At 40.4% G+C, this 23,996-nt stretch overlaps 1 protein-coding gene and 1 long non-coding RNA gene across 14 annotated transcripts in view; both read left to right on the forward strand.

Annotated features, from left to right (window-relative positions):
- The first annotated feature begins 53 nt into the window (after nucleotides 1-53).
- LOC146396943 (uncharacterized) lies at nucleotides 54-6,934 on the forward strand. Its single transcript, XR_014827565.1, has 2 exons — nucleotides 54-835; nucleotides 1,788-6,934. It is a non-coding gene; the product is annotated as an uncharacterized LOC146396943 (long non-coding RNA).
- Nucleotides 6,935-10,332: 3,398 nt separating this feature from the next.
- Nucleotides 10,333-23,996, forward strand: part of LOC100522401 (WASH complex subunit 2A) — a 58,697-nt gene continuing 45,033 nt past the window's right edge. For all 13 annotated transcript variants that reach the window (XR_014827507.1, XM_084996503.1, XM_084996506.1 and 10 more), the window contains exons 1-5: nucleotides 10,333-10,421; nucleotides 10,510-10,632; nucleotides 11,557-11,721; nucleotides 20,120-20,182; nucleotides 22,300-22,473. Coding sequence is in view for 12 of the 13 variants with exons in the window: in XM_084996503.1 (XP_084852629.1) it covers nucleotides 10,419-10,421; nucleotides 10,510-10,632; nucleotides 11,557-11,721; nucleotides 20,120-20,182; nucleotides 22,300-22,473 (528 nt within the window). In the remaining variant the exon portion in view is untranslated. The remainder of the gene's footprint in view (nucleotides 10,422-10,509; nucleotides 10,633-11,556; nucleotides 11,722-20,119; nucleotides 20,183-22,299; nucleotides 22,474-23,996) is intronic.

Consider the following 23,996-nt stretch of genomic DNA (forward strand, 5'->3'; position numbering starts at 1 on the left):
TAATCCAATAAAAATTTGTAGGGAAGAATTCTGTTAGTTTTGGCAGAGTGCTGTTTTTTTGTTTCTGTTTTTGTTTTTTTACAGTGAAGGAATAGTAAAAATTCTAATTCATTGGATTGGCAATGAAAAGAGGGATAATACATTTATATTAGCTAAAACAACAAATCTTTTTTTATTTTATTTTAAAATTTTTTTAATGATTTTTATTCTTTTCCATTAAAACAAAATTTTAAATTATCTTTATTTTTTTTCCACAAATCATTTTCTATAATTATTTTTCTGGTTCACACATGGTCAGAAAATAAGAAAAAAAAAGTCTAAAGAGATGAGAATTTGGACCAGGTGGAAAAGGAGAAGATAAGAACAAGGAGATAAAGATGGTACAGTATCCACAGATCAAGAAAGAGATAAAAGGAAACAAGACAACAACAAAAAAAGACAGATACAGAAATGCGGATGTTTTTTATTTCCATTTTGTCAGAACAGGTTATAAAGATTCCTCTCCAGGAAAAGAAATATCATATGATGTCACTTAAATGTGAAATATAAAAACAAAACCCAAACTAAACAAATAACTCTCCTTTTCAAAATAAACAGACTGCTGGTTGCCAGATACGGAGGGTGGGGAGTGTGAGAAATGGGTGAAGGAGGTCAAAAGGTACAGACTTCCAGTTATAAAACAAATAAGTCACAGGATGTAACGTACAGCATGGTGACTGTAACGAATAATACTTGGTAGTTCCCGTTGTGGTGCAGCGGAAATGAATCTAACTAGTATCCATGAGGATTTGGGTTTGACCCCTTAGAGAGTTAAGGATCCAGCATTGCTGTGGCTGTGGTGTATGTAGGTCGAAGACTGGGCTTGGATTCTGAGTTGCTGTGGCTGTGCTGCCAGCAGTTTTAGCTCAGATTAGACCCCCCTAGTCTGGGAATTTCCATATGCCCACTGGTGCAGCCCTAGAAGGACAAAAAACAAACAAACAAAAAAGCCAAACCAAAACAACAACAACAAAAAAACCCACCTTACTTTACATTTGAAAGTTGCCAAGAGAGTAAATCTTAAATGTTCTCATCACAAGGAAAAATATTTGCAACTATGTATGGTGATGGATGATAAGTAGACTTACTGTGGTCTTTTTATCTTTTTAGGGTTGCACCCACGGCATATGGAGGTTCCCAGGCTAGGGGTCTAATCGGAGCTGTAGCCACCAGCCTATGCCACAGCCACAGCCAGATACGAGCCTTGTCTGGGACCTATAGCATAGCTCACTGCAATGCCAGATCCTTGAACCACTGAGTGAGGCCAGGGATCGAACTGCAACCTCATGGTTCCTAGTCGGATTGGTTTTCGCCGAGCCACAATGGGAACTCCACTGTGGTGATCATTTTGCAAAATACAAAAATATTTTATATATTCATTGTTATATATCTGAAACTAATAAAATGTTATATACTGATTACATGCAAAAAAATCAAAAAAAAACTCCTCTTCAAAACTTAGACAAAGACTCATAAAATGACATCTATTTCTTACATTCAACAAGACAAAATCCCTAAAATCTTTTCTTAATTTTGAAAGAGAAAAAATTCATTGAAGAAAACTATAGAGCCAGTCCCAGCATACAAGGGAAGTACATCTCTCTCTCTCTCTCTCTCTCTCTCTCTCTCTCTCTCTCTCTCTCTCTTTTTTCTTTTTAGGGCCACACTAGTGGCATGTGGAAGTTCCCATGTTAGGGGTCAGATCGGAGCTGCAGCTTCAGGCCTACACCACAGCCACAGCAACTCAGGATCCAAGCCTTGTCTTCGACCTACATCACAGCTCACAGCAATGCCAGGTCCTTAACTCATTAAACTAGCCCAGGTGTCAAACCCTCATCCTCATGGATACTGGTCAGGTTCCTTACCACTGAGGCTTGATGCAAACTCCAGTGCATCTCTTTTTGAAGCATCATGTTACTATCTAAAAGTCCTTTGGCAAAGGACTTAAGATTTACAGCCAAGGCAAAGAAGATATTTTCTAGTGGAATCTGACCCGTGGTTTACACACTAAACTCAGGACTCAGAGGACACAGTCCCTATTCTTGTCATTGCAGACTGTACTGAGAGACAAGGAGGCGGCTATGGGAACCGGCTCTGTGAATTGTATATTAGGTTGGGCCTCGCAACAACATTCACATCAAAAAACAAGCAGATTATCACGAGATTTAGAATTCTTTGTCAGCTACTCTTATATAAGCACCTCTTATACACATTAATGTTCCATTTTAAAAAACGGGAGATTCCAGACTGAGACTGACTTATTACAAATTAAAATGAATTATTTAGTGTACTGATACTAAAACATTATTGCAATACATTATAAAAACAAGTTCAAATGTTACAGCATTGCATGCACACACACACACACCCCTAATCTGAGTCCATGTCTGATACTCTCTACTCTCCTAAGTAAAGAACAAAACTTTTGGTGAGATAGCTTAAAAGTGTAACTTAGGGATTTAAGATGATGAAATAAAACTAGTCTTAAATTTACTCCCCTCTGTGCTGAATCCCTATAAATGATAAACAGATAAAGGAAATAAATGACTAGACTTCATGCCTGGGCTTGAAATCATGAAGGGGGTGGTGCCTGAAAGTACAGAAACAAACACTGAGGCCTCCCAAAAGAAAAAAATTGATAGGCAACCACAGGAGAAGCCAAAGTCCCAGGTAACCGAAGTTTATGTCTACATAGGAATTCTGCTGATTTCTGAGTCAAGTGGGAGAAATCTAAACCAGAAAATTAGTGTACAATAAAAAAGTCTCAGTGATTGAGGAATGCCACTACCATGAAAGAGAGGTAACAAAATAAGCAAATGGAAGCTCTTATACATAATCAATTAAAATAAGTCCATTTAATATATTCAACAATGTGGCAAAATAAAACCAAAGAATTATGAAAAAGAACCAATTAGAGATTCTGAAAATTAAAGCTCAAGTTATTGAAAAGAAAAAACTCAAAAGATATCCCAAAATATTTAAAACAACAATTTAGAACTAGAATTCTGGATGACATCAACAGGGGAGTTGGTAAAAATATATACATACCGATTACTTTTAGATTTTGTTAGGCAAGTGTAACCTGATGCGTGGATATAAAAAATCAAGAGGAACCCTTAGAAAAATAGGAATGGAATGCATAAATTCCAAACTAATGGAGGAAAAATGATGGAACTAAGAAAATCCAATCAACTTGAGATAAACCAGGAATGGGGAGAAAAAGGAAAAAGAGCCTTTTAACACAAAGTAAGATAATAAGATTAAATGCACACAAATGATTGACTATAATAAATGTGCAATAGGCGAGATAGGGTGCATTCAGGGTGGTATGGCCGTAGACTAAATGTGCAATAGGAAAAAAGATTTAGGTGAATAAAAAATGGGAGATTTGTATGAAAACACCATTAAAGGAAAATTAAAATTGTGATAAGTTTAAGATGCTCAATCAGTTATCAAGGAAATAAAAATAAATAGCATTGAGATGCCATTTTTACTGATCAGATTGGCAAACATTTTAATTTACTTATTTATTTATTGCTTTTTAGGGCCGCACCTGCAGCATACAGAGGTTCCCAGGCTAGGGGTCAAATCAGAGCTACAGCCACAGGCCTACATCACAGCCACAGCAACTCGGGATTCAAGCTGTGTCTGCAACCTACATCACAGGAGCAACACTGGATCCTTAACCCACTGAGTGAGGCCAGGGATTGAACCCACATCCTCATGGGTCTTGGTTGGGTTGTTAACTGCTAAGCCACAAAGGGAACTCCAAATATTTTTAATTTTGATAATATCATGTGTTAGTTAAGTAACTGGGCAAACAGTTATCCTCATAACCCACCACTGAGCATGTACATTGGCATCGTTTGGAGAGCAATTTAGCATGTCTATCAAGACCAAAACATTTGCATAGATATACAAGGAAGTATAGTCAAGGATATTCTAGCAGCACTGCTTGTAACAGTGAGGTATTGAATACCTAAATGTCCATACGTGGGAGAATGACTAAAATAGCATGTTCATATTACAAATACTTTGCAGTAGTTAAAAAGCATAATTTAGATTCTTTTGCTATTATGTGGATAAGCATACTGTGAATATTTAGAAATTTGTAGAATGAAAAGTACAGAATTGGTTTATATGTGTAAAAACATAAATATGGTGGATAGATAGATAGATAGGTACATAAACACCTAGGAAAAGCTCTGAAAGCTTAAACATCAGACTCATAGTTAAGATCACCTCTGAGGAGATGAAATGTAGAGAGGAATGAGTGGTGTGTGTTGGTTTGGGGGGAGTGTTTGGGGTAGGGTAGATGCAAGGGGTTTAGTCTTATTTGTAAAGTCTGATTTTATTCTCAAAGAAATTATTTGCAAATTTCTTATGGAATGAGTCTGTTTATAGTTCTTTTTCCTCTGGATGTGCTTGTCTTTGCATCGATGGCAGATTTGCTAATGGAGACTAGCTAGGCATTCAGACAATGGGTTGCATAGGCACAAGTGGTTCATCAACTTCTGCACAATAGGATCTATGACTTCTCCTCTCCCTCCCTTCCACCCCACAGTACTCACCAGATACTGAAATCTTAAAGAAGGAAAGGGGGCTGCCATATCCAGCTGAGGACTAAGGATGGGTGCGACCCACTCTTGCATAAGTAGGTTACTAGCACTCTGCTAAGCGAAGCTCTGCGTGTCTGTATGTGTGCTGGAAAGAGGTCTTTTATGTAAGCAGGCTAGAAGAATTATACTTCAGGTTTCAGGGACACAATGAACACTATAGCTTCTAGACTATTAAAACTTTTCTATGACCTCCCTTGAGCTATCCACTTTCCAGATCTTATGTAAAAGAGGTACATCAAGAAAAGGAGGGACCTCCTCCACTTTGGAAATGAAAGTTGCCACTTTGGCAAATATGGTCGGAAGTCCTCCGAATCAGCCTCGGGTTGATCCATTTTGCTATTTTAAATTTCTCTCTTATTTCAAATCAATTGCTTATAAATCTGTTTAGCAATCTGGGAAAACTTGATTAGAGTTCTTCTAACATGATGATGTTGTAAAAGGAAAATAGTTATACAACATCAAAAACAATTCTTTCTGATTATCAAAATTCCACATTGCAAAGTCCAATGTGTTTCCTTTCTTCCTCTCTCTGACCACTATAGCCCTCAGAACTTTCTGAATACTATGAAACCCCAGCTGTTCATTATAATCTGCAGGATCCATTTGGAATTTACAATATTGAATTTTTATAGTATTGTACCACTGGTTCTTTCCATCCCTCTATTTCTTTCCTTTGAAGTTCCTAATGCAGTGGTTGACTGATTACTTGATTGTTAGAACCTGGAAGTGGTTGGTGTATTGTCCTTATTAATGCTTGATTCCCTGAGCTAGCACTGGCTTGGTGACTGGGCTGATGTCTGGGCAGACCCTTCACCTTATCCCCTGTGGTGTGTTTACCCAGGATGCTACAAGGAAACTGTGGGGAGTCATGCTAGGTCTGGGTCTCCCTAAGCCAACAGTCCAAAAGAGGGCCATTTCAGTTTCTAAGCCTAAGCACTTTTCTTTCATTACCACCCAGGGAGTTTGGCCCCAATACACCCAACTCCTATCAAGGATTCACTACATAATTTCTGGGGTCCAGTTCCCTGCCTCCATGGGGGCCTCCAGAAGCAAGTTCTGGCCTCTCTCCCCTGTGACAGCTCTTTCTTAATCACTTTGAATATGACGTAGAGACACACTGGCTGTCAAGGCTGGCACCATTGAGCTGTACTCTCATCAGGGAACTTTTAGCCTGGCTCTTTCACCCAATAACATTTAGTTTCAGGAGCCTGGGAATCACTTGGGAGCTTGTCATAAGTGCAGTGTCTCAGGCCTCATCTCAGACTTATTCATTTAGAATCTGCATTTTAACAAGATCTCTGGGGGACACCTAGGAACACTAAGTTTGAGAAGCTCAGATTAAGGCTCTGGGCCTGAGATCTCCCTGATTTAGTTGACTTCACACATATCTGGCAGGAAAAATTCTCTAGGACTTTCACTGGTTTTAATCACATAAGGGTAGCAAGAGGATGGCTACTGTGGTAGGAATTTATCTGAATTCTCAGGCATGGTTATAGCAGGGCTAGATCTCTTTAAAATGCAAAAAAGATCAATACAAAGAATGACACAAAAACATTTGAAAAGGTCTATAGAAGAAATGAAGAGTGAAGAGAGTAAGACTGAACTCACAGGGAGGGGAGTTCAAGGCAGCACTATCCTAAGGGAAGTAGGAAAGGCTCAATCAAGAACATGGTGGTCACTGGCCCTGGGCAAAAGGGGGAACAACTTCTCCAGAGACTGGAAGAAAGGAGCTGAGGCAGCAGCCTGTTTTTGTTTGCCTAGCATCCCTTCTTCCTGCTTTCGGCAACAGTCCCACGTTTTTGTTTGGGGCCTGCTTCTCTCCATTCTCTGCGGTCTTGGAAGAAAAGCAAATTAGAGTGGGAATATGACCATAGGGAAACTAATGAGATTCTATTTGTCTCAGGAATGTGATACTTCAGAGGAGAAACACAAGAAGGAAAATGATTGGAACTGAGTCCTTCTGATGACAGTAGCTCAAAGGAGACTGTCCTAAGTACTTCTGCTTTATGCTCTTCCCAAGATCAGCGTTTGTTTGGCTTTCCTTAAGTTCTATGAGCTCTGCAAAATCTTTCCCCAAAACTGTTTCGTTTGAGTTCACGAATCGAATTATGTTGTGTGCAAAGAAAGAACTGTATGAGATATGGAAGGTGTAGACACAGAAATATTTAATTAATTAGTTAATTACTTTTTTGTCTTTTTAGGACTGAACCCGCAGCATATGGAGGTTCCCAGGATAGGGGTCAAATCAGAGCTGTTGCCCCTGGCCTACGCCAGAGCCACAGCAACGCCAGATCTGAGCCGCGCCTGTGACCTACACCACAGCTCACAGCAATCCCGGATCCTTAACCCACTGAACAAAGCCAGGGATCGAACCCACAACCTCATGGTTCCTGGTCAGATTAATTTCTGCTGCGCCACGATGGGAACTCCACAGAAATATTTTAAATTGAGGTGAGAAGTAGAAGTCTATTTTCTTCAGCAGAGGCAAGTGGGGTGGATAGTTTGAACAGGGTGGTAAAGTTATGGAAGGGAGATATTCAAGGATAAGTATATAAATCAATTATAAGTAAAGGGCTGCCAATCAGTGCTGAGGTTCCAGCTAAATTTGCAGAATATGAAACTGTAGTGATTTCCTTCAGTAAGATAGGTTCAGGAAAGGAGAAAAGGCACAGCTGGAGTGATTCACAACTAGGAACTAGTAGAAACTATGTGTCAGAAATATAAGGTGAGGATATTAAAGGGCTGTCAAAAGAAGTTGAAGGTTAATATGGGCTCCAGCAAAACAGGTAAGGAAAGAGGGTGAAATGAAGAGGAGGGGCACTGAGAAAATGATGCTTGGGTTGGCAGAAAACAGACCAGGGAATGAGAGAGACTTGAAAATTTAAGAGGAGGCTGCTCTATTACAGTTCAGAGTTAGAAGTCAGAAACTTTCAGCTGACAGGGTCCAGGGTGTGGGTAATCCAGGGTAATTCCAGCTTTGAGAATAGGCATGTAGATTAAGGTTGTTAATCTTAACAACACTGAGCCCAGAGTCATCCACATGGCCACTGACGCTGCCCATGATGATGTTAGGTAAGATGTATTTGGTAACCGGCTCATCTTAATTTTGCCAACCAAATTTTAAAGTGGTTTGATTTACTAAAAACAAAAACAAAACAAAACGTTTTTTTCTTTGTCTTTTTAGGGTTGCACCAACAGTACATGGAGGAAGTTCCCAGGCTAGGGGTTGAATTGGAGCTATAGTTGCCGGCCAACGCCACAGCCACAGCAATGCTGGATCAAAGCTGCATCTGTGACCTACACCACAGATCAGAGCAACACCAGATCCTTAACCCATTGAGTTAGGCCAGGGATTGAACCTGCATCCTCACAGATACTAGTCAGGTTCATTACCTCTGGGCCACGATAAGAACTCCCACCCACTTTTTTTTTTTTGCCTTTTTTTTTTTTTTTTTTTTTTTTTAGGGCCGCACCGGTGCCATATGGAAGTTCCCAGGCTAGGGGTCAAATCATATATATTTTTTAATGAATGTTGGAGAAGGGCTAGGAGGTTGGTAGACTGCAATTTAAAAATAAGGTTCTGGAGTACTCTTGCGGTGCAGTGGGTCAAGGATCTGGCATTATCACTGTAGAAGCTTGGGTCACTGCTGTGGTGTAGGTTTGATTTCTAACCCAGGAACTTGCATATGCTGCAGGCACTGCTAAAAAAAAAACCCCACAAAAACAAACAAACAAACAAACAAAAAACCAACAATGAAGTTCTCTTAAGAAACTAAGACTAGCTATAGTGTAACATAGTGGCTAATGGTGTGGGTTCCTGGCTCTGCTTCATTACAGTTGTCCAACCCTGAGTAAGTTATTCTCTTTGTGCCTCAGTTTCCTCCACTGTAAAATATGGGGATAACAGTAACCACCTCACAGAGTCATTGTGAGAATTAAATGAATTAATACATATAAAGCAGTTGATACATTATAAGTGCTTCATAAATGTTAGACATTATTATTAAAAAGGATAGATAAGTAAATTACAATACACTTATGATAGTCTATGGTGAATATTTGTGTGAACCCTTAGAAAATAACTGAGGGGGGCATTTAAAATTATCCTTGGGAATTAGGGAAGTCTTCACTAGAGAGACAGAGGCAAAAACAATGGAAAGCTCAAGAGTTTGATAAACAGAGGCCACTGAGGAAGTGGTAAAATCTATGTTTAATGCTCACAGTATGGTAGGCATTGTGCTGTTTACAAATGTTACCACAGTTCCTGCAAAACATGTAACTTCCTTTTACTGAGGAGGAAAACTCATAAGGATTAAAATAACTTGCCCATGGGCACATAAGAATGGAAAGAAATGGAGTTCCGACTGTGGCATGGGCGTCTTGGAAGCCCTGGGACATAGGTTTGACAACCCCCCCCCCCCCCCCCCGCAGAGGATCCCAGGATGGCCAGAGGATCCCAGGTGGCCAGAGCTGCGCTTAGGTCGCAACTGCGACTCGATCTGATCCCTGGCCTAGAAACTCCACATGCTGTGGAGTGGCCAAAAAAGGAAAACAAAAAAACAAAACCGAAAAAGAATGGAAAGAAATAGGGATCTTCATTTTAAAAAGTAAGTTGGTCTGGAGGAAGAGGGACTCCGCAGAGGGAACTTCAAGGAAGTGTGAGGGGTCGCAGAACGCTGGTGGGGAAGCTGGGCACGTTGAAGAAGGATTCGTAGGCAGGAATCAGATATTAAAGGGCGTTTGCCTGTTATATGAGGAGTTTGAACTTGAATCTGAGGGCACTGGCTAGCGAGTAAAGGATTTTAAACAGTCACCATCCAGTAAATCTGGGCGCCTGTGCGCTGACCCCGCGACAGGCAGCAGAGATGCAGCAAGGAAGAGATGCAGCAGCGAGCTCTTCCTCTGCCCACCGCCTGGAACGTTTAAAACTCCTAGGCTGGTTCTCCCTTTGGCCCTTCTCTCTAAACATACCTCGCTGCCAGGCGTTTCCGGGCTGATCACACCCTGCCAACTGCCCTCTAGCTTAAAATGCAACCGGTCGGACGCACCCCTTCAGCTCCCCCTGGCGTCTGCACCCTTCCTTTCTCCAGCTCCCGCCACCATAGCCCGGCTGCAGGGCTTTTTTTCTTTTAGTGAAATAGATTTTTAAAAATTTACTTTATTCAAGTATATTTGCTTTACAATGTTTCAAATTCTGCTGTATAACGGTGATTCAGTTATACACACATTTTTTCATATTCTTTTTCTATTAAAGTTTATCACAGGATATTCAATATAGTTCCCTGGGCTATACAATAGAAGTTTGTTTTTTACACATTCCGTACATTAGTCACCATCTGCTAATCCCTAACTCCCCAGCCATCCCTTCCGGACCCCCCTCCGCAATCACAAATTCTCTGTGAACGTGAGTCTGTTTCATAGATAGGCTCATTTATGTCATATATATATCACATCTAAGTGATATATGATAGGTGTCTTTCTGACTTACTTCACTTAGTATGATAACTTCTAGGTCCATCCATGTGGCTACAGGCCTCTTAGAAGAGGTCTAGTGTCCCCAGCCGGCTTCTGCACCTTCCTTCCGGCAGTCCGGCAGCCATCCACTGCCGGTCACATGAGGGGCAGGTCACCTGCGCCGGGGTCATGTGATCTACAGTCACGTGCCTGAGGCACCACTGAGAAGTTCGGCTGCCAGAGACCTTCCAGGCTCAGCGGGTGCGTCCTGCGGGCCCTTGGAGCCCGTGAGGCTGCGCGGCGAGGATGGTGAGAGTGGCAGGTTGGGTGAGGGTTGGGCCCCGGCCCCCTCTGCCCTCCCGGAGCTCAGCGCCTCTTCTCGTCCTTCCCGCTGCAGATGAACCAGACCACCCCCGACCAGGAGCGGGCGCCGGCGTCGGAGCCCGTGTGGGAGCGGCCCTGGTCGGTGGAAGAGATCCGCAGAAGCAGCCAAAGCTGGTCGCTGGCGGCCGACGCGGGCGTGAGAGGCGGGCCCAGGGACGGGAGGGGAGGGCGACTCATCCGGGGTGATGCGGGAGGGAGGATGGGACTCCCCATAAACATCGACTTAACACATCTCTTCTTGCCCTCAAAAACTCCCCGGCGGCAATCCCCAGGCACTTGGGCGGTGGTGGGCCGGTTGTCCTTAGCCCTCTGAGCGCTCCCAAGCAGACAGCGGCCTGGACACCCGGCTGTTTTCCTCGTTGGGGTTTTCCAGACCGGCAACCAACTCCATCCTGAGCTGGGAAATCGGCTTCCGCCGCTCCGCAGGCTTACAATGGCATTACTTCGTCAATTCCATGTTGGGACCTGGACTGAGTGGGGCAGTAGAAAAACTAGTATATGGATATCCTTGAGTGAGACTTTTTAGCTAAGGGCCCACCCAGTAAACTGAAAATGGTCATTCCAAAGTCCCATTTGAAGTAGGATTTTTGGATAAAAGTAGTGGTTTGTTGTTTTGGCTTTCGTTTGCAATCCCTGTAGAATGACAACCAAACAGGACTTAAAAATTCCTCCCAAAATGAGATGGCAAGTATCCGTTGACTCGTTGCCGCTGTTTTGATGAACTTTCTTTTTTCTTTCTTTTTTTTTTTTTTAAGGGCCACACCCGCGGCATATGGAGGTTCCCAGGCTTGGGGTGGAATCCGAGCTGTAGCTGCTGGCCTAGGTACTCCACATCCACAGCCCTGACAGATCTGAGACACGTCTGCCATCTACACCACAGCTCAAGGCTGATGAACTTTCTTAATGTTTTTTGATGCTACTTGGTCATAAAGCTGTCAAAAGCAGAATCCCTTTTACATTCCAACACACACACACAAAAGGAAATGGGTTCTTTCCTGTTTTGATATGCAGAATAGATGCGTATAATATTGATACTACTGTATGTTTATTTTTTAAATAGCTGCTACAGTTTCTACAGGAATTCTCACAGCAGACTATCTCTAGGACCCATGAAATCAAGAAACAAGTGGATGGACTAATTCGGGAAACTAAAGCCACAGATTGTCGCCTGCATAATGTCTTCAATGACTTCCTTATGCTGTCTAATACCCAGTTCATTGAGAACGTGAGTCAGATTTATAAATAAATACTACTTTTAGGAGGAGCAAGAGCCATTGTAATACTCCATGATCTATTATTAGGTTCTCTACTAAATTTTGGTGGAAGTAGTGGTTCTTTATAATTAATGCCTCACCCCCTTTTTTATTAGTAAATTTTTTTAAGCCTTTGAAAAAACCTAATGATAAAATTTCCTCATATTCCAGTGTTTCCATCGGTTTTTGGTTTTGGAGTAGTCGGTGTTGTGCAGAATTGCATGACACTCCAACAAACCTTGTTATTGAGCATACTCTGTACGGAGCTGTACAACTGGTCTGATCCTCTGGGCACCAGTGTATTATTGATTGTATCCAATATTGATAAGTTATAGTAAAGTCGTGTGTGTGTCTACTTGGAATATTCCCAACTAACATTTTGTTATGATGGCTGAACCTATGTTGTTGTTGTTATTTCGCTTTTTAGGGCTGCACCAAAGGCATATGGAAGTTCCCAGGCTAGGTGTCTAATTGGAGCTATAAGCTGCCAACCTGCACCACAGCCACAGCAATGTGGGATCTGAGCTGAATCTGCGATGTACACCACAGCTCACGGGAATGACAGAGCCTCAATCCACTGAGCAAGGTCAGGGATCAAACCTCATGGATACTTGTCTGGTTCATTACTGCTGAGCAACAGGAACTCCAACGTTCTTTTAGTTTTTAAAAAACTTTTTAGGGAGTTCCCATTGTGGCACAGTAGGAATGAATTCAGCTAGTATGCATGAAGATGTGGGTTTGATCCCTGGCCTCACTTAGTGGGTTAAAGATCCGGCCTTGCCGTGAGCTGTGGTGTAGGTTGCAGGTGCAGCTCCGATCCCATGTTGCTGTGGTTGTGGTGCAGGCCAGCAGCTGTAGCTCTGATTCATCCCATAGCCCAGGAACTTCCATATGCTGTAGGTGTGACCCTAAAAAGACAAAAAAAAATTTTTTTTTAAACTTAGTTTTATTGGTGTAAAGTTGATTTACAATGTTGTATTAGCTTCAGGTGTACAGCAAAGTGAATTAGTCATACATAAAAATATATCCATTATTTTTTCCCATGTAGGTTAATTATGAGCTGTTGGGTAGATTTTCTTGTGCTTTACAGCAGGTTCTTGTTAATCATCTGTTTTATACTGTAGTGTATGTATTATTTCCACCATCCCAATGCCCCCCTTCCTCTAACTGTTTTACCTATATTAACTGTAAGATTGGTTTTAAAATCTGAGTTTGTTTCTCTTTTTTAAATAGGTTCTTTTGTATCATTTTTATGCTTCCACATGTAAGTGATATACTATGGTACTTGTCTTTCTCTGACTTATTTCACTGAGTATGATAATCTCTAGGTCCATCCATGTTGCTGCTGAACCTATTATGGAATAAACTCTAAATAGATTGCTGAGTTTTAACCTATGTGCGATTTTGTCCATTTATTTATTGAATTTCTCTAGGTGCTGGGTTCTAGGAATATACAGGTAAATTAGACACAGTCCCTCCTTAGAGAAAATCAAAATCTTCCATAATAGTGTAATTCCAGAATAGAAAGGAAGCAGGTGTGGCTGGAGCCTAGTGACTGAAGGGGAGATTGTTAACAGATGAGGATGAGAGGAATCTTATTTAAGCTGATTTGTATTTCTCATAGGGTGGCCAGCTTTCTGAGTATCAGCATTAATTAATCTGTGAAAAGAGGAATATTAATGTAGGCTACCTCCTGAGACTGTTAGATGCAAAATAACAAAAAAGATTTTGAAAATTGCAAGAAAGATTTTGAAAATTGCAAAAAAGATTTTGAAAATTGCAAAAAAGATTTTGAAAATTATAAAAAAGCCCATGGTTAGTTCCCATTGTGGCTCAGGGGTAACAAATCTGACTAGTATCCATGAGGATGCAGATTCAATCCCTGGCCTCGCTCAGTGGGTTGAAGATCCAGTTTGCCATGAGCTGTGGTGTGTGTCACAGACGCAGCTCCAATCCCTTGGTGCTGTGGCTGTGGTGTAGACCGGCAGTTGCAACTCTGATTTGACCCCTAGCCTGGGAACTTACATGTCCTGCAGTGGTGGTGCTAAAAAGACCCCCCCCCCCCCAAAAAAAAAAAACACCATGATTAAGGATTATTAAGAGAAGACTATTGTCATTCAGGTATCTTGTTGCAGTATGTTTGCACATACTTAGTAGTTCAGGTTGAAATGCCACTACCATAGCTTGGAGAAGCTATGTGTAAAATAAAAATTTTAATAAAAGTCTTAAATATCTCTTTGCCAGTAAGTTTAAAATGTAGCAAATATTCTAGTAAAATCTGTAGTCATTTTCTGGTGATCTACACAGAAAGCCCATGCTTGGTCCTGAGCATCTTTCACACTGGAAGAGGCAGTTTATGGGTCTCTCATCTCTCATTTACTGGTGTATGCAGCTCCATCACTTTTTCATCGTGCCTTATTCCTGTCCTTTTAAATATATTTGTTGGTCTCATTCTGTACCTTTCTTGCTCAGCTCTTCTCTGCAGTCAGTGTGCAGCCCTGGACTGGGCCAGGAATAGAACTGGGGGACTTCTTTTGTGCTTGATGTGCCTGTGCTGCATTGGTGCTGGATTGGTAGCCGATTGATGCTTTGGGAGTGAAGGGCATCATAAACTTGTTCTTCATTATAGCTTTAAGGTCTTACTTCTCTTTTTCCCTCCACTTTTTTTCTGGCCAAGTTTTTTTAGATTCTGAGTTTTCATAATCTAGTTTTTGTGGGTGATTGGTTCTGTTTTTTATTGTTTTTTGATAGTCGTTCTTTGTTTCTGCTCACCTCTAGAATTTCCTGCTTTCCATCCATCTCTCCATCCTCTTAGTTCTTGTGCCTCTTCCATTCTGTAGCTAAATTATCCTCTAGATGTGCCTGTTGCCAAATCTAACTGCTTCCCAGACCTCCCTGTAATGCCACGTGTTACATGTTCTTTCCATCGTAGAGCACGACGATAAGAGTATGGCTAATGCTCAATAAAACTCTGAAAAAATCTACATGCTGTTAATACATTTGGCAGTAATTTGGTTTTTCATGTGTTTTCTTCAAACTCTAACATTGAAACTCATGTATTATAATTCTGGCTTGAATAATGGTGCCCTTTAGTTTCATGGCAGTTTATTGGAAAGATACTTAAAGTCAGGTAGGTTTTGGAGTTCCCACTGCGGTGCAGTGGAGTCTGTAGCGTCTTGGGTGGTCTGGGACGCAGATTCCATCCCCAGCCTGGCACAGTGGGTTAAAGATCAGAATCGCTGCTGCTGTGGCTTAGGTTGCAACTATGGCTCGGATCTGATTCCCATCCCAGGAACCCCGTATGCTTCGGGGTGGCCAAAAAAGGAAAAAACAAAACAAAAAGTCAGGTAGGTTTCTGGATTTTTAGTAATTGACCTCAGAGGCAGCTACTAGGTTTCAGACTGCATTATAGAGTTATTGTAGCTGAAGAGCAATCAGGACTTTCTATGGCAAGAGAAATTAGTACTTTTAGTAAAGGCTCAAGGGAGGACTATGAAGGAGGAGAAATGCTAATTAACAGTCGCCAGTGCATCAGCATGTTATCAAAAGGGAATATAATTCTTAAAGCTTCATTAGTCTGTTAATTTAGGAATTTTGTCCTAAAACATTGTGACCTTATTAATGTTTTATTTAGTAGCACCATGATTGTAATTTATTGTACATTTATTGATATGATTCCCCTACTAAATCAAGCCCCATATTTTTGTTCAGTGTTGTATTCCTTGGGCGCAGCATGAGCCTGATATATAGGGACTCAGTGACTATATGAATGAATTAGTGAGGGGTAACAAAAGTGAAAAGGACCAGGCTATTATCTGGTAAGAAGTCTCAACCCTGAGTCCAGCTTTTTCTCCAATTCCCCACCTTCACCTCTTACCTCATCTCCCCCAAATGAGGAAAAGATATTTTGAGGGGAAATATCAAAGGTATTTAACAATTCTGGGAATGGCTACATGATTTTAAAATTATCAAAAAAACAATTGCAGCTCAGCAATAGCGAACCCGACTAGTCTATATGAGGATGTGAGTTTGATCCCTGCCCTTGTTCAGTGGGTTAAGGAACTGGCGTCACTTTGAGCTGTGGTGTAGGTCGAGGACGTGGCTCAGATCTAGCGTGGCTGTGGCTGTGGCATGGCCCATCAGCTGCAGATCCTATTAGACCTCTAGCCTGGAAACCTCCATATGCCTAAGGCAAGGCCCTAAAAAGATTAAAATAAATAAATAAATAAACAAACCCCAGGAAGTTGTGAGTTCAGCCTGGTAAGGGTGAAGGAAATTAGCACTGATTACCTGCTTTGTATTGAGGTCTTGAGGTGTATAGTCCTGGCCACCTTTGAACGATCCAGTGGGTTTTATGTATTTGCTGGTTGGTTTTGTAGATATTATGTCTGGCTTTCTGCAGGCTGCTGATGTCTTGTGAGGTATTTTTTAATGACAGGCAGGAGAAAAAGTAGGGTGTTGGTGCTATTCAGACCTTATCGTGAAGCTTAACCTTTTAGGTTAAATAGTCTTACCATTTAATGTATGAAGTGACCTTGGTAGCTACTTAAATTCTCAATTTTAAGATTTATTTACCTTTTTTTTGTTGTTCCTGCCTCTGAGAATTACTCCCCAAATCTCTGGTCTTTATAGAATAACTTTTAAAGTATGGAAAAAGAAGCATCTGAAATTTCACAAGTTACAGGAGAGCCTCTTAACATTTTGACATGTATATTTCAAGTCCATTTCCCATGCAGACATTGGTCTTTAGGTTTTTTCCTTTCTTGTTATAAAAGTACTGAATACTCATTGTAGGAGAGATTAGCATATATAAAAAGTATTAAAGTGTGAAAAAATTTAAAACTACAAAAAATCGACTGTAATTCCGTCTCCCCAAGTTAACCAACCACTGAACATTTTGGCATAATTCTTTCTAATCTTTTATGCATATATATAAATAATCATCTAATCTTATATATATATTTATATATATGTATATACACACACACACACACATATATATATATATGTAAATTATGCTGTCACCATTTGGATCCTGTGTGGAGAGGGAATGTAAAATTTAAGTCATTTCTTTTGGGAGAGACTTGTTTTAGATGCTCCCTCTGCTGCTCTTCCTCCAGCCCCCTTCTCTGCTGCTCTGAAGATGTTGAGATTGCAGGTCACAGGAAGAAGGGGTTTTTTTGTTTGTTTTTTAGGGCAGCACGTGTGGCATATGAAAGTTGCCAAGGTTGAGGTTGAATCGGAGCTGCAGCTGCCAGCCTGTTCCATAGCCATAGCAACACCAGATTGAAGCCGTGTCTGTGGTCTACACTGCAGCTCACAGCAATGATGGATCTTAAACCCACTGAGCAGAGGCAAGGGATCGAACCCACATCCTCATGGATACTAGTCGGGTTCGTTTCTCTTGAGCTGCAATGGGAACTCTGAGAAGTGGGTTTTTTAGTTGAATTTTTTTGACATTTCTCATGAATGTTAATTTGTATTATTTAAATGACTATTCTTGGTGTGAAATCTTATTATGTGTATAAAAATAAAAAAAGATCCCAAATTAAAAAAATGTGCGTGTACATATATATAAAACTAACCTTTTCTATATGTATATGTTTGCAACCTGCATTTTTCTTAATGTTAGCATATTATTTTATAATCATTTTAACACATCTGTAAGATGTCGTGAACTTAATTTTTATTGTTTTTATTTCACTAGGTGACTATATCATAGTTTATTTAATAATCCCCCAATATCAAATTTTCAAATGAAATATTTCATATGTCTAGAGGACAGATAATAACCACAAATGCTAATAATATGCACTACTTTGCATTAACATATTCTAATAGTTTCCCATATTCAAAGGCACCAACTCCCACTTTTTTCCTTAACGCTAAATATTTTGTTTGTAGTCTCCTTTGTATCTCTGTTTTTTTCATGCTTATTACCTGGAGAGTATATATCTGTGTAGACATCTGTGGGTGCATATATATGTAGTATGAAGTAGGGTCTCATTTGGTTTTTTTCCATATGGATAACTTTTATTGTATAGTTCTTTTCCTTACTGACTTATGTGTCTGAATGCATGTGTGTGAACATGTGTGTTTTTGTGACTATAAAATCAGGCTTACATGTAATTGTGGGTCTGTCTCTTGGCTCTCTTATTATGTTTATCTGCTGTACATATCACAATCTTAAGTGGAATTGCACAGAATTACAGATTTGATGTTTGTGACTTTCTACTATAAATCTGATGCCATGAATATCTTAGTTTGTACTTACGATAATTCTTCTGTAACTACATTTCAAGAAGTAGAATTCTCGTTAGAAGATAACAAACATTTCAAAACAGCACTGATCAGGAGTTCCCATCTTGGCTCAGTTGTTTATGAACCTGACTATCCATGCGGACACGGGTTCAATCCCTGGCCTTGCTCAGTGGGTTAAGGATCCAGTGTTGCCGTGAGCTGTGGTGTAGGTTGCAGACGAGGCTTGGATCTTGCATTGCTGTGGTTGTGGTGTAGGCCGGCAGCTACAACTCTGATTTGACCCCTAGCCTGGAAACCTCCATATGCCAAGGGAGTGGCCCTAAAAAGACAATAATAATAATAATAAATAACAACAGCACTGATCAGATTGGCGGATATTTTTAAAAGGTAGAAAACATTGTTTCACAGCTTGTCTAGGAAGTGGGCACTTGAATATGTTGTGGTAACAGTGTGAGTTGTTCCACATTTGTGGCCGGTAATCTGGAAGTAGCTATTAGGATTAAAAAAGATTTGACTTGTCAGTCCTATTTTTGGGAAGCCTATAGAAATAAAAGTCCAGGGCCTAAGATTTTAGTATTGTTGCATATGTTTACAGCAGTTTGTTTACAATAGTAAAAATGGGAAATCTCCTTAATGTTCCCTAATATAGGAATTGTTGAATTAATTATGGTCAAGTGTATACCATAAGAAATTTTGCAGATATTAAAAAGATTGAGTTGAATCTATATACATTGACCTGGAAAGTGGTTTATGGGAATATCAAGTGAAAAAGTGGGACACGGAGTTCCCGTCGTGGTGCAGCGGAAACGCATCCGACTAGGAACCATGAGGTTGCGGGTTCCATCCCTGCCCTCGCTCTGTTGGTTAAGGATCCAGTGTTGCTGTGAGCTGTGGTGTAGGTCATAGGCATGGCTCAGATCTGGCGTTGCTGTGGCTCTGGCGTAGGCCAGCAGCTACAGCTCCGATTAGACCCCTAGCCTGGGAACCTCCATGTGCCATGGTGCAACCCTAAAAGAACAAAAGACAAAAAAAAAAAAAGAAACAAAAAAGTGGGACACAGGAATGTGTACGGTATGAGGGCATTTTATTTAAAAGCAGGAATGGTGGGAGAATTCTGAGTATTGCATATGTCTATATATGTGTTTGTGTAAGAGCCACAGGAAACAGAGTAGTAGCACACACCATGCTTAAATTGGTTATTCCGAGGGTTAGGTTGGAGGTAAGGATTTTTAAACACATCTCTTTTACGCATATCTTTATATTGACTCTTTAATTTTAATTGAGATACAATTCACATACCATAAAATTCTCCCTTTTAGAAGTATACAAGTCAATAGGTTTTAGCGTATTCACAAAGTATTGTAACTATTACCAACATCTCATTCCAGAACATTTTCATCACTGCACTGTTTATAACTATGAAACAGTGCAGTGCAGAATATTCTACCTTGGGAATTTAAATGACGACAAATAGTTAAAAAAGAAAATCACAATGAGTTGCCCGAGCAATAGTTCTGTTTTGGAAATGAGAGCCCACCTGCCCAAGCTGTGTGTGTCAGTCACATGCCTGGCCTTGTGGCAAATCACTGGAGGGCTTGGCCTGTCTGTTTTCTTATAAAAGGGAAAATAAAGATTTATCAACCATTTTAAGCAACGGGATAAAAATAACTTACCTTTACCATTTCTATTGTGCAAAATGTTAAAGCCCTGTTACCTAGTAGGTAGGTAAGTTATACCACTTGACATTCTCAGTAGCCTCACATCTGGAGTACCTGTATCATTGCTCTGGCAGCTTTAAGTATTAGATTAAACAAAGAGGTGTGAATACTGGTTTCTTGGTGTTTTTGTGACTGTGATCAACAATGAGATTGAAAGTTCCCCCCCCCCCATGTTTCCTACTCATTTGTATCTTTTTTTTTTTATTTGATTTTTAGTGAGTTGACTGCTGTTCTTTGCTTTTTTGTCCTTGACCTGTGGCCTCAGCCATTTGTTGAATAATCAGTCCTTCCCTGTCTTTGTCTTTTTAAAATTGTATATCAAATTCTTACATTGTGATGGATTCCAAATGATGTTTTGACCATTTAAAACTGAATTTTCTTCTATATTTAGCGTGTTTATGATGAAGAAGTGGAGGAGCCAGTACTCAAGGCTGAGACAGAAAAAGCAGAACAGGTAACTTACATTAAATCACTCTTTTATTGGGCTCCTTTTAGAGAAGAAAAGTGGTGGAGATTTGTAATATGGCTGATGGAGGGATGGTGGGCAGGACATGGACCTTGGGCAAATGGGAAAGGCTACTCCTGACAGCCCAGCAACCAAACTCTTTAGTTTGTTTCTGAAATTTAGTGTATTAAGAAATAATATAGATTAAGTTATGAATTCTGGCTTAAGAATAGAGCAGAGGTGTGCAGAGATTTTTTGTAAGGGGCCAGATAATAAATATTTTATTTGCTGGCCTCATTGATCTCTGTCTCTTTCTCCTTTTCTCCAGTTCCTCTTCTTCCACTCTCCCCTCCTCCTTTCATACCTTGAGGGCTGACTGTTTTGGAAATTCAGACGAGGAAAAGCTTACGTGTCTAAGACAGCTTCAAGGATGATACGTTAGCTGGTTAAGGAAAGAGAAGCCAAATTTTAAGGCCATTTCAGTAGGTGAGAATGCCAGGAGCACAGTTCATAGTTGGGTGATGTACCTGGTATTTTATGGACTCAGCTAGTGAAAGATACTGGAGGTCAGGCAAGAGGAAGGAAAAGGAGGTGCGTGGATGCTGGAGGACTGCATAAACCAGCTAAGGTGTCAAGGGGCAGCAGTGTTACAGATGCATAAGCATTGTCCCTGGGTTCTCACCCCACAGGCCAAAGCATAGTTAGGAGGTTCTTGACTTTCTAGCACTGGTGGAGATTATACCTTTTTTTTCCCACTCAGGAAAACACAGTGGAGTCCAGTGAGTGAGTTTATTATGGGAAGAGCCCTGAGTCAGTTCTAACTTATTCAGAAATATAAATCACTTGAAAAAGTTGGTGCTTTTTAAGTAACTATACTTGTAACATATGAAATCAAATAAATTCTGCCTATTCCCAGCCTTAAAAAAAAATTGTTTTTTGAGTAATATTAAGTACTTAATGAGTTGGTAACCCATTTAAGTGCGGTAGGATCTGGGTCATACCAAATCAGCATTCAATTTTAAAATGATAGCTATTTAGTGAACTATTTTTTAAAAATCGACTTTATATTTCACAAGCATGTTTTACACACTTAGTGCAATGTTGGGTATTTAACTCAGAACCCCTCATACCAGAGTACAAAAAAAAATGCAGTGAGAACCAAAGAACTAAATTAGAAAAATTTCCATACTTGAGGTAGAAATGTAAAATACTCATCAGGCTTTCCCTTTTGACCATCAGAAATAACACTATATGGCTTGGTCCTTCCTCTGATTAGGGATTGATTTCTTGAATATTTGTGAGGTGCAAAAATGACACTAAATTAAAAAAAATTATCACAGCTGATGACACAGTTGAGGATATGAGGGACTGTTGTTGAGAGCAGCTGTTGTGGGAAATGAAGGCCTGTGGAATATTTTCAAGAGGTTGATGATGTTTACAGAGTTTTGTAGGGGCAGGGGGTAGTGTTCTAGGGTGATGTACAGAGTAGCTTAGAGACGAAGCTGATCCTCTCTTGGTTTGAAACAAATTTATAAAATAATCATAATTGTCCAGTTATTTTTTAAAACTGTAATCGAAAAATGACATCTCTGGCTGGAGTATTTTCTTCTAAGTCTTAACTCCTACAAATGTCCAAAGGCCCATTAACCAGGGTAATTAGTATACAGCCACAGTAAAGCTAAAGGTCTAGGCCCTTCATTCCTCTAGTAGCAGAGAGATGACGTGTCACTTGATGCCTTGTAATGTTCCATTCTTTGTTAGGGGACTTTGATATACCCTGTAAAAGCTGAAGCATCACACCGTAGTTGTGCTTTTGTTTTTGTAGATGATGAACCTGGAGCTCCAGGACCTTATGTAGTTCGATGTGTGTTCAAAGCACAGACAGACTTGATGTTTAACACATACTCTGAAGTCTGTGTTGAAGAATTCAGCAGAATTGTACTTTTAACATTTTCAATTGTTTATTTAATATTTTCACTTGTTAAGAATCTAACATTTTTAACTACATTTCTTTTTTTTTTTTTTTTTTTTTTGAGCAAGAGTCTAAGCTTTAGAGAACATTCCTAGTGTTTGTTAGGGTGGTATCAATATACTGGAGGTCTCACTGTACAGTATTTTTTTTGTAGGAGAAGACCCGGGAACAGAAAGAAGTAGATCTGATTCCTAAAGTTCAGGAGGCTGTGAACTACGGTTTACAAGTGTTGGACAGTGCATTTGAGCAACTAGATATAAAAGCAGGAAACTCAGACTCTGAAGAAGATGATGCTAATGAGCGGGTGGAATTAATCCTTGAGCCAAAGGTAAAGACATTCAGTTGAAATATTTATTGTGTTTTGGCTGCTTTACTTGGGCATACTTTACATGGACTTCACTTTAGGAAGTGAGCACGTCACTTAGCAACTCATATTGACTCCATCAGTCAGAGAGAACTCACTGTCCCTGAGCATTGATTGAGCACTCACTAAGTACTAGCATGCCAAGCTGGGGGAGTACAGAGATGCAGGGCATAGTTCCTATTCTCAGGATGCTTACTCTAGCAGTAATAGACGATGGGAAAGAGGAGGCATTTCTAAGAGGCATCACCATAAGTCCTGTGACTCCTCGTTGGGGAAATCAGGGTGGAAATGAGATTTGAGTTGGATTTTGGAGGATGAGGAGGCTATGAGAGGTAGAGAGTATTGGGAACCTGACCTTCTATAACTTGCACTAGGAGAGACCAGAGAAGTGTTAAAAACATGTGGGTCGTTCCCAGGTTTTGGACGATATGAGTAAAGCTGCTCTGAAGAGACTAATAGCTTAGCTTTACTGATAATTTCTCCCAGTTCGGTAAAGGAAACGAGTTGGGCAATGCATGGTCGCTCAGGAGTAACACAGGAGGTTCCCCTTACTGATTTTGAGAGTCCTTATGACACACACGTGCCTTGTGAACATGCTGGTCTCTTCTAGTCTTTCATTCAGCTGCACCCTTCTCTTAGTTTGAGCTTATGGCGCAGTACCAAGTTGAGGCTGATCTTTTAATGCCGGTATACTTGCCAGCTTGCTTTTTCACTGAAGGGATTTAGAAGTCAGCAGCAAACCCTAGGAAATGTATTGCCATTTCTATGTTACTTGCTCTTTCCATGTCACTCACCACTTTCTCTATGACAAGAGGACTTAGGAATCCCTTCTGAGTCAGTGAATAATTAGCCCAATTAGCACTTTCTTTTCTTTGCACTAAATTAGTTGCTCTCAACCTTTACATTAAACTTCCCAAACTTTCTGTCCTTTGTGAAGAATCAGAATTGTTTCCCCCCTGCTCCCAGGGTCTTTTCTATAGAGAAGAGATATTAAGGCCAAAGGTCCAGGCCTAGCAGTGGAGATGTGGGAGGTTCCCCAGAATTGAGTGGGTTTTTTTTTTTTTTTTTTTTTTTTTTTTTTTTTTTTTTAAGGCCACACCTGCTGCATATAGAAGTTCCCGGGCTAGGGGTCAAACCGGTGCTACAGCTGCTGGCCTATGCCACAGCCACTTGGGATCTGAGCTGCATCTATGACCTACACCACAGCTCACAGAAGTGCTGGATCCTTAGCCCACTGAGCAAGGCCAGGGATTGAACCTCATGGACACTAGTAGGGTTCGTACGGGGACTCCTCGAGTGCTTGTGCTTTTTGACCCTAAGTTTTTACCATGTGTGATGGACTTAAATGGAAGGATCTCCAACATGTATTTTCATCTACACAGTCTCCATTTTGTTCTGTTGTTTTATTATCTGGTCTTATTTTACCAACTTTGCTTCTCTAAAATCTACTGTGTGAACCTCTGGGGGATATTATTCTTCTCTTCTTT

Source organism: Sus scrofa, chromosome 14 (assembly GCF_054392235.1).
Source record: "Sus scrofa isolate SSC_HxYL_T2T_F1_AM1 chromosome 14, Sscrofa_HxYL_maternal_Yorkshire_Landrace_v2.0, whole genome shotgun sequence".
Lineage (NCBI taxonomy): Eukaryota > Metazoa > Chordata > Mammalia > Artiodactyla > Suidae > Sus > Sus scrofa.